We start from the raw sequence: 14544 nt of genomic DNA on the forward strand, positions 1-14544 counted from the left end.
GACGCATTTGTGTTTACACTTCAGATCAATGTTTTAAATGTGGGATTTTAAATAGCGACCGGCGACCGGTTTGACCGGTCGGTCGATTTGATTTAATTAATTAAAAACTTTGAAATTCATAATAAATTAGTAAAAAAAAGTAAATTATTTAAAAAATTACTATAAATTAACCTCAATCTCAAATTAACAAACATTTCAAATATCCTTATGAGAAAATCCAACATAATCATATGAATTATAAAATCCAAGTCCAACATAACCATTTAAATCTCAATTAGGTTAAACTTTTACTCTTTTAGTTTTTTTTTTTACTTATTTATTTTCATATTTTGTTATTTTTTATTCAAACTAGACAATCGATATTTGACCAGACAGATATTTCACTGATATTTATAAAATCGTACCGATGATCCCTTCGGTTTCTGGATGACCAGCCCATCCAACCGATATTTTAAAACATTGCTTTACTCATACTAAAGTGGACATGTTCATAACAGAATGCGTTGTCGTTTTTGGTATTTACAGTAGTGTGAATGGCCACTAATAATATATGCTGCTTTTATGTCTTGTATTAAAAAATGGAACAAAAGAAGCGGAACACAATTAGATTTATTTAAATCAATTTTTTTGTAATTAGAATAATTGATTTTTATTGCTTCATCTGTCCTACAAACGAGAATATCTTCAATAAAAAATTGTTAAATACTTTTTTTTGTACTTTTTTTTTTCTAAAGATAAAGATAATCATTAAGGGGGATGAAGGATCAATGATGGTCATTGGCCATCGGCCATCCAGAGAAACGCGATAGAGGGCCCAAGCTGGTGAGGCCTATAATCAATTGGCGAACCAAAGGCAAGCCCATAATATGTAGACCCAAAAACAGGCCCAAAAAGAAGACTCAATCACTGGCCCACACGAGGAGCAACGGTCAACTATAAACTTTAGAAAGGTTCAGCCAGGATAGTAGTATTCACTGCATTTCATACAGCAAATGCCAACACAAACTAATCTTCTTGGGTGGGTATCAAAAATCCACAACTCTTGTACACACCAACAATTTTATTGACTTTGGGTTATTCGGTTCGTGTAAATATATCGAGCCAACAATATTGTTTACTTTGGGTTATTTGGTTCCCGTGAATACATCAGGTCCATACGGATTTATTTCTTCTTAACTCAGCTACTACACGCTGAAACCTAACTCATTGGGACAAAACCCAACTACTATGGATAAAAGCACAACTCATTTGGATTAGAAAAATACTTGTTAGTTAGTAAAGGGTGGCTTAGCATCAGTTGGGACTTGCCCAACCGATGTGGGACTTTTAACTCATAACATGGGCTATGCTTCTTTGATAAAGTTCGTTATTCTTACTAGCCCTTCCCCTGACGGTTCTGAAAAGAAAAATGGCATTTCGACTGGCAATACTGATAGCATTAGGGAATGAACAGAATACCTAATAATTGGCAGCTTATCTTTCCTTAGCATCCTGTACTCATTTGTTTAACAATCAGTAGAGGCGGTTACTTTCCTGTAATCGCAAGGAAGGTCGCAAATTGAGACCTTGAAACATTAAAGAGTAACATTAACACATGTATTCTTGGAGTAATATTCCTTCTAAGCAATGCACTTCTTACAATATAATCCATTTGATATCCAGTAGTAAACTCCAAGCCTCCAAAATGACTTCACTTTCTTCCAACCTCTTAGACACTGTCTACATATACATATATACATATATTTATATATACATACATACATATATATATATATATGTATCTATATATATCAACACAGTACATTTGATTACTTTCAAAGAGAATCGAGATGCATCCTTATCTTCTTTTTTCCTTTCTCTTCTTTCTCCGCATCAAAATCTGCTTAGCAGATTCCGATAACATCCAGGACGTCTGTCCTACTGATATGGAGGCTAAGGAAACCATCTTCATCAACGGATACCCTTGCAAGAGTCCATCCAACATCTCTGCCTCAGATTTCAAAACTACCCAAGTGAACCACCCCGGTGACACGGACAACTTCTTTCGTTCCTCGATGAACATTGTTACTGCCGCGGATTTCCCTGGCCTGAACACTCTTGGCCTCTCAGTTTCCAGGATTGACCTCGACGTGGACGGTCTAATATTGCTTCATTCCCACCCAAGGGCCTCGGAAGTGTTGTTTGTTTTCAAAGGTGTGATCACTGCTGGTTTCCTTGACACACAAAACCAACTGTTCCAAAGGAACCTTCAAGAGGGTGATGTGTTTGTGTTTCCCCAGGGCCTGCTCCACTTCTGCCTTAATGCTGGTTATGAGCCTGCTGTTACATTTTCAGTGTTTAATAGCCAGAATCCAGGCTTGGTGTCCATCGCTGGTGCCATGTTTGAACCTGAAGAACATGATATAAAGAAAATGATAAAGCGGATTACATCTCTTTCTGCATCGAAAACCGATCGCGGGGGAGATGTAACTCAAGATACTATCCCAGATTTTAACAGTGAGCTTTGATAACATTGGGAGCAGCATGTTATGTTTGTCCTTTGGAGTTTGGACTGGGTTTGTATATATGGGAAGCAGAAATTCTGCAATTATTTTTTACTTTCGATGTTTTCCTTTCTTTGGTTTGAATGCTATTCAAATTTGTTCACAACATACATATATGCATTCATATTAGAATGAACTTTTTAGACTTTGATTCAATTCTATTGCGAGAGTGCTCCAACGTTACAATTCACAGTTACGTAAGAACAACTATACTTGTTATTGTATGGATGAGCGAGGCCTGCTCTCCGCTTTAATTTATTTTAAGGCCTTTACAATTATTATTTTTTTGAAAAAAAAATCATGAACGTACTTTGATGGTGTTTACAAGTTCAACTTCAAACAAAAATCAAATTAAATATAAACAGTGGAAAATTTGATTATTTATTCAGAGAAGTATTTATCTCAGAACAAATTCAACCTTCGCTAAACAGGCTCATGAGATAGCCCAATAGGCCTGGCTTGCTCATGAGTAAGTCCAGCAAGCAGTTGAGGCCCATGGACCGAACTTATTCCAACCCATCTCTTGGAAATTTGCAACAGAGTAGGAAATATTTGGAGAACTCGTCCCTATAAACTGATTTGGAGTTGTTCATGCAAGATTTTTCAAATCCACCACAGAGCGGCATCAACCGTTCCGCGCCAAAAGCTTCGGCAGCAGAATACGCACTGAAGAGAAGGACAAATGGTGTTGCTCTGTTTTGTTTTGGATCTGTGCAGTCTCCCGCCTCCACTGCTTGGAGATGTAAAGCAGGTACAACCCTAAGGTCCCTAACTCTCTGGTTCGCTCGCTTGTTCTTTGATCAATTGAGTATATATGGAGTTTACAGCGGCTGAAAATTTGTTTGATTGATTGATGGAATCGTGCATTTTGTTCGCCAGTCTCTGTTGCAGCTTGCCAATTACTACGCAATTTCGTCGTCTTCGAGTCGATCGAGCTCTCTCGAAGACAGGATCGGATTATGCTACGTCTTTAAATGTCGCATCTCTTGCTCCGTTGAGGTTAATCCTTTAATTAATCGAATTTAATCCAAAAAAAATAATCAGTGCAAGCAATATGTTTGTAATTTGATCTCTGAAATGAAAGGATCGAATACCTTGAGAACAGCTAAAGATCGCATACAGTCCGATAGGAAACTTCAGTCTCCGTAACTTTCACCGTGCCGTTAACAACTTGCCTAGCGAGGCCTTCTTGCCTGAAATCGATGATTCTGGAGCTCTCTGTTGCCATGGTACCTGATCTGGCTATCAATATCTCTCTCGTTTGACCACCGCCAGACTTTGTCTTCTGATTTTCTTGCAGATGTGAAACTCTCGAGCGTTTTGAGTGATCAAGTCTTGTATTCCTGGGGAGGTAAAGACGTCATGAGAAAAGTGATTGTTCTGAGCTCGTGCTTACCTAAACATATAGACTCTGCCATAAAAACTAGTCTCGCGGTGAGGGAAATGGTTTAGATATTTCGTTAGTGCTTTTTGCACGATCTTCCTGACCTTCTGTGGTACTTCTTGCAGCATGCAGCAGATAAATGTGTTTCGGTGGAGTTTGTATTGTTTGAGAAGAGATCAGGTCATCTCACTGATGTACAGGAAAGTATCAACAGCTTTTCGAGAAGTATATCTGAGCTAGACAACTGCTCGCTTCAAATGTGCCTACCAGGTTAAGCTCTCATGTATAATTTAGGATGCCTCCTTGATTATTGAGAGGACTCCATTTCCTTTTATGTTGATTACTGGAATCAGCTTATTTCTGTCCGTAGTTGATTCATCTGGAGGGTTTTGGCCACTCCATGACTTTGGATGCCTATGAAGTTGCATTACTGCTAGGTTGTTATACCTGATAGTAGATAGCATTCTTGAAAGTTGCAAGCTAGGATTATATCGGTTGGTATAGACTCTTATATCTATGAATGAAAAGAGCAGCCAGGTGCAAGTCATGAGACTCCCTTCACTATCTAGAAAGAGTCAAAGTACAAGATTCAGATAAACTGACTGCCACTGTTGATGAATTTGCAGATGATAAAGCATTTTATAGCCTGGTCAAACGATGGCTACAGGATTTGAAGGATGACATGGAGGAACCATTACAAGCTCAATTTATCTTCAAGAGCAACATTGTAGGCTCTGTCAACCAAATAACCTGCAACCTGTACACTTCTGTCAACCAGATTATTGATGGTTTCACTCCTTGTCAGGTATTATTGTATTAATCATGGATCTTAACTTTTTAATGTTCCCACTTTTTGAAGTATCTATTCATGTATTGTCTTTGATGCAAAGTTCACTGCATCTTGGAGCACAAGATAACCGTTTTAAATTTGTAAAATTGGAAATTTCAAGATCGTTTATGCGAACCATCATAGTTATCTGTAACCTATAATTTGCATGCATTCAAGAGATATGCGATGGCTATCTAATCCATGTGCTCTGCATCTAGGCTTTTGTTTATTTTCCATCATCAATGACATATGAATACATCCACTGCAATCATCTTAATTTGGCACTATCAGCCTGTATTTATACTGTGATACTTATTTCAGTTTCCGTTTCCCCTTTCTTTCTGGTAATCCAGATGCGCATCTCATATCAAAAAAATATTTGCTTTAGAATGATTGAGGTCATTTTTATAGACATGCAGCTGTCATGGCATTTCGTTAGATGAACCAGTGAAGAATAGAGCTGAAGCACCTTCTTGTCCAGTCACTGGCCATGATTTGGGAAAAGGTGAAGCGATTGAAAATTCCGCGAAGGTCGGAGATAAGACAATCTTGCTTATGCCCTCTTGCCAGACCCTTTTAAGGCTCCAGAAAGTGTCTTCTCCAATTGACTTCAATATTATTGAGAAGACTAACTTAGGGTCTCTTAGTGAAGGTAATCTCATGCACTAGCTCCAACTCTCATTTGTTTCACCATACCAAATATCTTGTGTTTGTTGCATTTTGGTAATGGGCTACCACTTTTTTTTTTGCCATAGAGATAAAACTCTTATGGGTCTCAACATGCCAAATATCTTTGCATTTTTTGCATTTTGGTAATGGATACCACTTCTATTTTTTATTTATTTTTTGGCATATTGGCAATTAGGAAGGGATATCCTGCTTAATGTATTAAATCATGCATGTGTTTTTGCGCAACTCCAGGGTATAGTTATCTTGGTGTGTTATGAGAATAACATTCAAGCTCCAAGTCCTACATTTTGGCAGCTGCCTTTAGTTTGATGCATATCCTCATTGAATGTTGAAATACATTGTACAGTAAAAGGACCCACCTCATGTACTTATTTAAAGCTTCTCATTTTATCTATATTAATATTTTGTGCACCATCCTCAATGAATTCAGAATTTTTATGGATTTGAGTAAGCTGAATATTTTTTTTTCCCAAAGGTTAAAGAGTTTAAGGGCAATTGCCTGCAAGACACTGCTCAAGTCTTCTATTTTTTTCTTTTTTCACATTTTTTTTCCTCCTAGTAAGGATCAAAGTTCTCTTCGTCCGTTTGACGACTAAATCCAATAGAGAAAAATCAGTGACTTCATATTTATTTCACTTGTTGCAGTCTTAAAATTTTCACTACAGAGTCAAGATGGAATCTTGTTTTAGCTTCTCTTTTCCTGTGGCTTCATTTAGATTTTGTTCAATTTATCCAGGCCTCTTCATTGGTGCTTCCTATGTTGTGACCCCATCATCATGTCATGAGATGGAAGCTACATCAGATGAAATAGATGAGCCAGAGTTGAATTCTCAAAGTACGTGGAAGGCTCCTTGCATTTACCTTTTTATGTTGAATGTTTCGTTAGAGAGAGTTATCGGGGATCTTAAATAGTGATACCTTCTCAAAACTATTCTCAGATTTGATTTGATTATAAACCCTGGATATGCCTAAGGCCCTAAACAGTAATTCTAAAAGTCTTCTCTTACCTCCATACTTCTGAGAGAGGCTACATCTTGGCAGTTTTCCAAGGGCTTCGCAGTGCTTTACACTCGATGGATCAGGGTCTTGTATGCTCTTCAAAGTGCAATATGGAAAGCATGAAGGAGGCGGCTTTCCACTGCTATTATATTCTTCTGCCTTCAAGCAATGGCCCAATGCTCCTCAGGGTAAAGAATTAATCTTTCCTTCCTTTGCTAATGCTAACTGTTAAAATAACAATAATAATTTTTTTTCATCTCTGTATTTAACTTTCACTTCATATTGTCAGATATTAGTTAATTTCTTAGGAATATTGAGCCTTTTCTTTGTTGGCTTACTTTCTCCTCACAGTTATTTACTGTAATTCCTTTTACTTCAATCTGTTATTCTGACTCTAGTTCGTCTGCTTCTGGGCAGTATAGTACTTCGTGGTTTTACCGCCTTCTTTGCCTTGCTTTTATCTACATTAACTAATTAGGAATGAACATCCAGCGTCTTGCAGGATCAGAGGAAGTCTTGCCTGTTCCTGATGTCGGTCAATTAACTACTTCATCAGTGACCAAGGAAGTCGAGAATGCTATTGAAGACTTTTTATCAAAGGTTAATATTTGCCTCTCTTACTTACCTATGGTTGATTTCAAACTTTAGAATTATTTCGGTCTGTTTTCTTCTGCATTTGTTTACATTAGGTCTGTTGTCTTGTAGATTTGTTTACACGAAATGGCTTTTTTGTGTGTTAAGGCATACCCTTTTTTTGTGGCAGTGTTATGCTACATATCATACATGCGAACATATGACCTAGTGGTAGTGTCGTAGGGATGTAAGGTTCAATTTCTGGAAACAATCACTCCACATATTATATGGAGGTAAGGTCTGCGTACATCATGTCCGTCCCCAACCTTGCCCAATGTGGGAGCCTTGCCTTGTGCATGGGAGTTGTTACCTTTTTTACTTTATTACGCTACATACCATCTTAGTTAGAAAGGCTGGTATATAATAAAAATACAATTATACATGTAGGTATGGTAGCTAGCTAGTGAGATGACACGGTATAAGCCTCAGTGTAAGTAAACTAGAGCTTGTATAAATTTGGTTGCTACGCCCCATTGTGTTGCCAATTTTTTACCATATAGAGGGATTGCAGAGGTCTTTATGTTATTGGAGATTCCTTAAAACATTCCTTTAACAATATCATCCAATCTGAAAAGGTTGGGAGACTGATTTTCCACCATGACACACCAAAATAGACTAGATAGCAAGCATGGTTGCTACCACATCACCATCTAGTTTGGATACTTGCTTCTTAATGTGGGGTTAAAATAGGCATCGCTTGACTCCTTAATTTGGCACCATCAGCATAATTTACAAACCTGCTATATCCCTCCTAAATGATAACATTTTGTATGTTCACCTTTATCTCTCCTTTTCCCCTCTTGTTTTTAACGTTTCCATATGCTATCAGATAGAAACAAAGGACTACAATCCAGTCTTGCATGAGAGGGGCTTCCATCAAAAACTAAACTTGCTTGTGAAAGAGAGCTTGCAATTTTGGTAAGATTATCTCCATCTTGAATCTTCAAGGCGCGCACACAGATTCTTTGGAACTGAGCTTTCGCTACTCATTCTATTATTTTTCTGTGTGGAAGGTAGAATCAATATCTGGAGTCGGAAGTTTCCTAAAACTTACTTTCATGACATTAAAATCCCAGGTCGATAATTCCTCCAACTGATGGGGCAAACTGCGAACTTAGCCCGACCCAATCGGAGCCTTCAGCAGTGATATCACAATCAAATATGGCTATAGAAGTGGCTGTACAGGAGGAAAACCCACAGGTGAATTCTACAGCTAAAGAAGACAAAACAGCTGCTAGTATTGCAGAAGAATGGGAACAGCTGGTTGTCCATGAAGTCCCCATGATAAAATCTCCTGTTTGTATCACCAAATCCAAATTAGATCATCAATCAGTAATGTCACCGCCGGACAGTAATAGGCAGCTGGATGTAAAAACTTCCAGGATATTGGAGAGATTGGAGGTTCCAAAACAGTTGAAAGCAAAGGTAACCTCACCTACTCTCACAAGCAACAGCATCTCGGATACAAGTGCGCAAGCGAAGAAGCCTCTAATCCCATTCCAGACAATTCATGCTTCAGACAAAAACTTGACTTCAAGCCAGCTTATAAAACCTAGTTTCCAGAGGCTAAAAAGGAAACATGTGTGAAGGAATGTCATGGTCCCTATATGAGCTCAGAATTGCAATTGCAGAGTAGATGAGGACATCAAAATTCCCTTTCCTTCCCAGGATCTGTACTCTGTACATCAAAAAACTCTAGGAGTATAGCTGCATGTCCATCAAGTCTATACAGAACAAAATACCATTTTAAAGCAATGTCAAAAGGAATAGGCTACTCAAATAACTGAAGAGAACAAGAAATGTGTAATTAATTAAAGCTCCATGCATATTCTCTAACTTACGTTCAGTTCTAACATATATCTGCGTGTGTGTGTGTTAGTGCATAACCTTTCACGTGTTTACAAAGCAAAGAGACTGCTGATGGTATGGTGTAAAGGCAAAGCACAAAAGGAACAGCCATTATTGAAATGGTGACTAATGCCATAAATTAGCTCAAGCTCAACTCATCCCCTAATATGATTTTGAAAGGTTATGCCACAGTTTCAGAATAATCAAACATTGGATTTCTTGCAAATAATGGAAAACGGCCGTGAGAAAACATCATTTGCTAGAGAAAATCCTGTTTACAACATCTACTGGCAAGGCATAAGCTGGATCTATGGCTTTTACTCCCGGATATTCAAGAAGTGAAAGTCCTGCATCAAGAATGCATAAGAATCATTTCAGCTGATGAATAATGACCGACATCCAAAGAGTAATAGTTCAATGCAATGGTAACATAGGCCAAGATGAGACCGTTACATACCAGCTACTCCGAAATAAGTGTGGTAGATATCTACGGCATCCTCAGGTCTGTCTGAAATGCCTCCATTTTCCTTGTCCTGATCAATAGTGACATACGAAAAAGTAAACACTGCCACTTCAAAAATTGAAAATCTGCAAGGAAACAACATTGAAATCCTTGATAATGATTAGACCAGAAGTTTATTTAGACATTAACCTGACTGTCCAATATGAACTTAACCAGCTTCTCCTTGTTGATCCAGTGAACTCTGTCAATCATGACCAAGCTAGAAAGAACCCACCATGAGTAGCAGACCTGAAGATATTCAGTAGGACCAGAATAAGAAATCTCCGTTAAAGTTTTCCCACAAATAACAAGAGGAAAGCACATTTTTGGATGAAATACACACATCAGGGAGCTTCTCTGGGCGGCCATTCAGCCCTCCGGATTTGACTTGTCGCTCACATAACCACCACCCAAGAAGGTCCCTGTCAACGTGATGCAGACACCCCGTAATTGCAAGAGCACCCACACAACAGAAAACTGCAATAAAGGGACAAACTATCGATCCATCTCTGGTCCTCGACAGGTTACTAAAGTACAAAAGAAGTTACCAAGAAAAATAAGTTACTCAGGTTGATTACCATTTCCATTGTCCCTTCCAACCATTGGAAGTTAGCTTGATTGGTCAAGTAATTTATGAAATCAACAAATGGTTTGGTAACCTTGGAGTACAATTCATTACCATCATCATCATCAAAAGCCTTAATCTCAATTGATTACATGAACCCATAAGAAAAATAAGTTAGAATAGACTACATAGATTCCACTACACCATTCAATTTGTCCCAACAAAATTCCTGCTCATCTAACTTCTTAGTATCATGCATACACCAACTTTATGAAAAAATAAATCAACAATAGTCACTCTACATCAGCGAAAAATATTGGTGGCGTAAAGAACTGCTTGCTAAATGTTCGAGTTGTGCAGTCGGGATCTACAACTTCCTGAATATGATTTTCCTTTTAAGTGAAGACAGAGAGACCAAGTTTAGTGATTCAGCTACCATGTTAATTATGAGAGGAATTACTTCTCATTGCCTATCATTTTCCCGCAAAACATATTAGATTCAGTAGAGTTATATTCTTTTCAGATTTGTATAGCAGAGTTCTTATCAGAAGCAAGATAATCAAGATCTCCACATAGACCTCACTAATCAGCATGTAAATGTTTAGAAAACTATTCTGCAGTAATGTATGACATACTCTGCCCAGAATGAGACTCTCCACCAGGAGTACATCCAAACCCGCCATCAACGTTTTTGCAGCTTACAATGTAGCTCACAGCCTTCTCCACATTGATTTTATCCAGACGTTGTAATAAAGAAAGGCAACATATAGCTATATAAGAGAACCTAAACAAAGAGAGAAAGAATAATTGGTAAACTGGTTTTAGATATATCAAATGCAATAAAACAGTGGAATATGGAAAAACCATACCGTGTATCTACTTCACCCCACATGTCCCCTGAAAAGGATCCATCTTCATTTTGCAAGGTAGCAATATCTAACTCAAAGACTAAGTAGAACTCGCATATTTAATTTCCCATTGTTAATGAGCAATTACATTTTAACAAGCAACAAATCTGTAACAAAGAACTTTACACTGCATTTTTTTTTCAAAGTCTAACGAAAGTTGAATCATTGATTATATCTAATCATCACGATCACAAAGGATACAATTTGATACGCTGTCGACATCAAGAACACTAATCTTATCAAAAAGGGCCAAAACTTGCACAGCACTAAGGGTATAGAGTATGTGTGGATCGTGACCAATATTACCAGCAAACCCACCTACATATGAAAAAAAGACCTTAATTCAGAAAATATTATAACTAATGGATCCTTCACTGACTTCAAGGAAAGAAGCACCAGTCTTCCAGTCTGCATCCTTGGAATTTTCATATCAATAAGCATATGCTATTTTGCAGGGATAAAAATTATGAACATCCTGAAATAACTCACCAAGAGGTAAAATGGTGACCCCAGAGGATTTATGTAGAAAAATTATGGCTAAACTGACAACAAGTAATTCGAATTTTGTATAGAAGAAATAATCAAACACAAAATTTCACAAACCAGACTCGTGTTGGCACTGCATGATCCATTGAATTACTTCATCAGAATCCACAGCATCAAGCTTTCCGAGAAGATCCAGAGTGGTCAATCCCCAGTATGCTCCATTCAGTCTCAGATGCTCCATCACCACAGATTCAAAACTATCCTTATTCTGGGCAAATAATCCACTGTCAAGTAAGCAAAAAAGAAAACACACACACACAAGCGCACAGATATAAGAGATCTTAACATAACAGACCTTTTCGACGGATATAATGTATTGTACATGTTTCTCAGCTGCTAGCTCCCCCATCTATCAAGCACTCCACCAGTTTATTATAAAACCTTCACAACTGCAGATGACAAAAAATAGTGCCATTGATGGTAATATATTGTCAAACTTAAGTGGAAGCGTGATTCACCATATAAAATAGCGTCGACAGTATCTGTTCACTAAGCAATAATTATTTAGCTGCCTAGGTCGCCATGTTTTTTTCTCAGCAAAAATCTAAGAACTAACTAAACTCGAACAAATCTGAACCAAAATCTAATCTAATAATCATTCGAACATAATCCTGAATCTGATGAAGAATTCGAATTGGAAAACCATAATCTAAAGAGCAATCACTCCATACATATAAACCAGTTCGAATTCTATTACAAAAACACACGAAGAAATTGAAACCCTAAAAAATCATACCAAATCAAATGCTAGACAAAATAAACCAAAAATTCTGCACAACAATTGATGAGTTGACACAAATTGATAAGCTATGGAGGAGGTTCACCGGAGATTCTTGTCCTGGTGATGTCTCAGTTCAGTCAGATGAGAAGTCGATATAGACAAAGTCCTCTGCCTGAGCATATTTCGCCTAAAACCTGACCTTTGAAGAGGGAACAGGCTTGCATTGGGTCGGTCTTGGTGATCAATTATTTGGGTCTTTTAACAAAATGATCTAGATTCCATATCCAACCTATCCTATTCTTTTCTCTTCCTTTTTTCTATTATGGGGGAAGGGATGGGGAGGCTCGAACTCGAGACTTCTATGAGAATGAAATACCACATAAATGAATGCCATTGAGCTACTCGTGGTTCTCACCAAAACCTATCATATTCTTTATTTCATTAAAGTAATGATTTCTTAAATTTCTTTTATCATTTTATTAATTTTATGGCAGGAAAAACAATCCGCTTGCAGCAAACAACTGAAGAGAGCCGAATCAGATACATACAAACAGAACATAAACCACATTCATGATTCATGAGAACAAAATTCAACATTATAATTGGAAATCCAAATTAGGTCGATCGCGCATGATGCAACAACTAACTAAAGAATTAGAAAAAAAAAATATTGACGAAACAAAACCTAAAAACATATGAAATCTAGATCTTGCAATTCATGCAGTCATACACCAGGACTCGCCAGTACAGGTCAAAATGTCAAACAAATCTCTCTTTCAGAGGGAAAAAAATTCCAAAACTAGCAAGATACACGAAAAAATTCAAAAAATCTCCCGATCCACATAATAGCAATTGCTCTGTTATGTGAAACTGTGACTGAGAGAGATGGACGTGAAGAGGAGAGGGCGTTTGGGCCTTGGGATTGCTCAAACAAACATTCCGCATACCTGCCCAGAGATGGCCGATGGTCTCTAGCCGGAAATAGGAAGGTAGTACTGTAGTAGCCTCTGCAGAAAACCCTAAAACAACAGCTATTTTGCGCAAAATGGAGCTCTACTCGACAAGCTAAAAGCAGAGAGTAAGGATACGTGCCCAAACAAATAGCGTCGACAGTATCAGTTCACTAAGCAAGCATTATTTAGTAAAAATCTAAGAACGAACTAAACGCAAACAAATCTGAACCAAAATCTAATCAAATAATCATTACAACAAAAGCCTGAATCTGATGAAGAATTCGAATTGGAAAACCACCATCTAAAGAGCAATCACTCAATACATATAAACCAGGTCGAATGATATAACATCATACCAGATCGAACGCTCGACAAAATAAACCAAGAATTATGCTCTACAATTGAAAGAATAGAGCAGTGCTGGCCCCGTTTGCGTCTTCTCAGCTTCGTCTCCTCGGGTGCCTTCGTCTCTCGGTTTTTCTTTGGAAGCTTCCTGGTTGGGGTTGCAAACTTGCACCTCGTTTGTTTGGGGGCCGGCTTGGATTGCCCTAAGGCTTTTTGTTCAACTTGGGCTGAGTTACTTTGGTTGGGCCTGGTATACATCAACCTGGTCCACATTCTTCATAGCTCATGCTTACATTACAAGCAGCTCAGTTTAACAAAATTTGTATATATTATTTTATTTATTTGTATCAGACTCTCAGTATTCAGTACATCTATTTAAGGGCGTAGTCTGATAAAACTTTTTCAATGTAGTACATAAAATAGAGAAAAGCTTGTGAAATGTTGGTGAAATTGTTAAAAATTTTAGCATTTGAGATGTATAAATGCTACATAAAAATCTATTGGATTATGTGTTAGAAAATTGTTGTTTGGATGACTATCAATATTTATACTAGCAAGTAATATAAATGTTAGTAAAAAAGCTGTTTCAAACGGGCCAATGCCCAAGGTCAATTATATACTTCGCTGCTCGGCCTCAGTGTATTGATTAGCTTCAGTGGCTAAGTGGGCCGCATTGGTCCAATGGGCCCTTAACATTGCAGCACATACAGTAGAATAGCTGTTGTTTCATGTTTGGCAAACAGATGGGCCTGGAGCCTCCACGAAGCTAACAAATTTGAGCCTTCTCACACAAAAGAAAACCGAAATTTGGGCCTCAAATTTTAGAGGAAAAAAAAAAGGTCATTTTAAATTTATAAATTTAGACTATGTAGATGTTCTTCAAGCCTCGAGGGCCGAAGATATTAATAATTAAGTGATTAAAATTTTCAACTATTTTTAAAGTTCTTACAATAATGTTGATTTTAGTTTATTGGATTTTCTTCTTTTTTTTACATAACCAAATCAACTGAAAAATAACAAATATTGCAAGAAATGAAGAAAAGATTGATTAATCAGGCAATATGAAGAACAATATCAT

General features: G+C 37.5%; 3 protein-coding genes across 3 annotated transcripts; 2 read left to right on the forward strand and 1 right to left on the reverse strand.

Annotated features, from left to right (window-relative positions):
* The first annotated feature begins 1808 nt into the window (after positions 1-1808).
* On the forward strand, positions 1809-2699 carry LOC119986036 (germin-like protein subfamily 3 member 4). The gene has a single exon (XM_038830567.1). It carries the CDS (start codon positions 1830-1832, stop codon positions 2505-2507), a length of 678 nt encoding a protein of 225 aa, XP_038686495.1. The 5' UTR covers positions 1809-1829; the 3' UTR covers positions 2508-2699.
* Positions 2700-3126: 427 nt separating this feature from the next.
* Positions 3127-8744, forward strand: LOC119986303. Its single transcript, XM_038830880.1, has 12 exons — positions 3127-3294; positions 3423-3542; positions 3649-3772; positions 3844-3977; positions 4053-4197; positions 4554-4732; positions 5168-5408; positions 6183-6281; positions 6488-6633; positions 6938-7045; positions 7908-7996; positions 8155-8744. Exons 1-12 carry the CDS (start codon positions 3226-3228, stop codon positions 8663-8665), a joined length of 1965 nt encoding a protein of 654 aa, XP_038686808.1. The 5' UTR covers positions 3127-3225; the 3' UTR covers positions 8666-8744.
* A 272-nt stretch (positions 8745-9016) lies between these two features.
* LOC119986304 (geranylgeranyl transferase type-2 subunit beta 1) lies at positions 9017-13646 on the reverse strand. Its single transcript, XM_038830881.1, has 10 exons — positions 13478-13646; positions 11743-11836; positions 11505-11655; positions 11103-11219; positions 10863-10929; positions 10629-10777; positions 9772-9905; positions 9579-9677; positions 9384-9459; positions 9017-9273 (listed from the first exon to the last, which is right to left on the reverse strand). Exons 2-10 carry the CDS (start codon positions 11794-11796, stop codon positions 9179-9181), a joined length of 942 nt encoding a protein of 313 aa, XP_038686809.1. The 5' UTR covers positions 11797-11836; positions 13478-13646; the 3' UTR covers positions 9017-9178.
* Positions 13647-14544: the final 898 nt, after the last annotated feature.

This window comes from Tripterygium wilfordii, chromosome 19 (assembly GCF_013401445.1).
Source record: "Tripterygium wilfordii isolate XIE 37 chromosome 19, ASM1340144v1, whole genome shotgun sequence".
In the NCBI taxonomy this organism is placed as follows: domain Eukaryota; kingdom Viridiplantae; phylum Streptophyta; class Magnoliopsida; order Celastrales; family Celastraceae; genus Tripterygium; species Tripterygium wilfordii.

What these genes read in the sequence shown, in the direction of transcription:
- LOC119986303 (XM_038830880.1), top strand. Translation starts at nt 3,226, where the DNA reads ATGGTGTTGCTCTGTTTTGTTTTGGATCTGTGCAGTCTCCCGCCTCCA. An exon ending in TGCTTGGAGATGTAAAGCAG is followed by an intron (nt 3,295 to 3,422) that starts GTACAACCCTAA and finishes TTTGTTCGCCAG; the next exon opens with TCTCTGTTGCAGCTTGCCAA. An exon ending in CTTAGGGTCTCTTAGTGAAG is followed by an intron (nt 5,409 to 6,182) that starts GTAATCTCATGC and finishes CAATTTATCCAG; the next exon opens with GCCTCTTCATTGGTGCTTCC.
- LOC119986036 (XM_038830567.1), top strand. Translation starts at nt 1,830, where the DNA reads ATGCATCCTTATCTTCTTTTTTCCTTTCTCTTCTTTCTCCGCATCAAA.
- LOC119986304 (XM_038830881.1), bottom strand. Translation starts at nt 11,796, where the DNA reads ATGGGGGAGCTAGCAGCTGAGAAACATGTACAATACATTATATCCGTC. An exon ending in GCAGTGCCAACACGAGTCTG is followed by an intron (nt 11,220 to 11,504) that starts GTTTGTGAAATT and finishes TTTCATATGTAG; the next exon opens with GTGGGTTTGCTGGTAATATT. An exon ending in AGTTCATATTGGACAGTCAG is followed by an intron (nt 9,460 to 9,578) that starts GTTAATGTCTAA and finishes ACTATTGATCAG; the next exon opens with GACAAGGAAAATGGAGGCAT.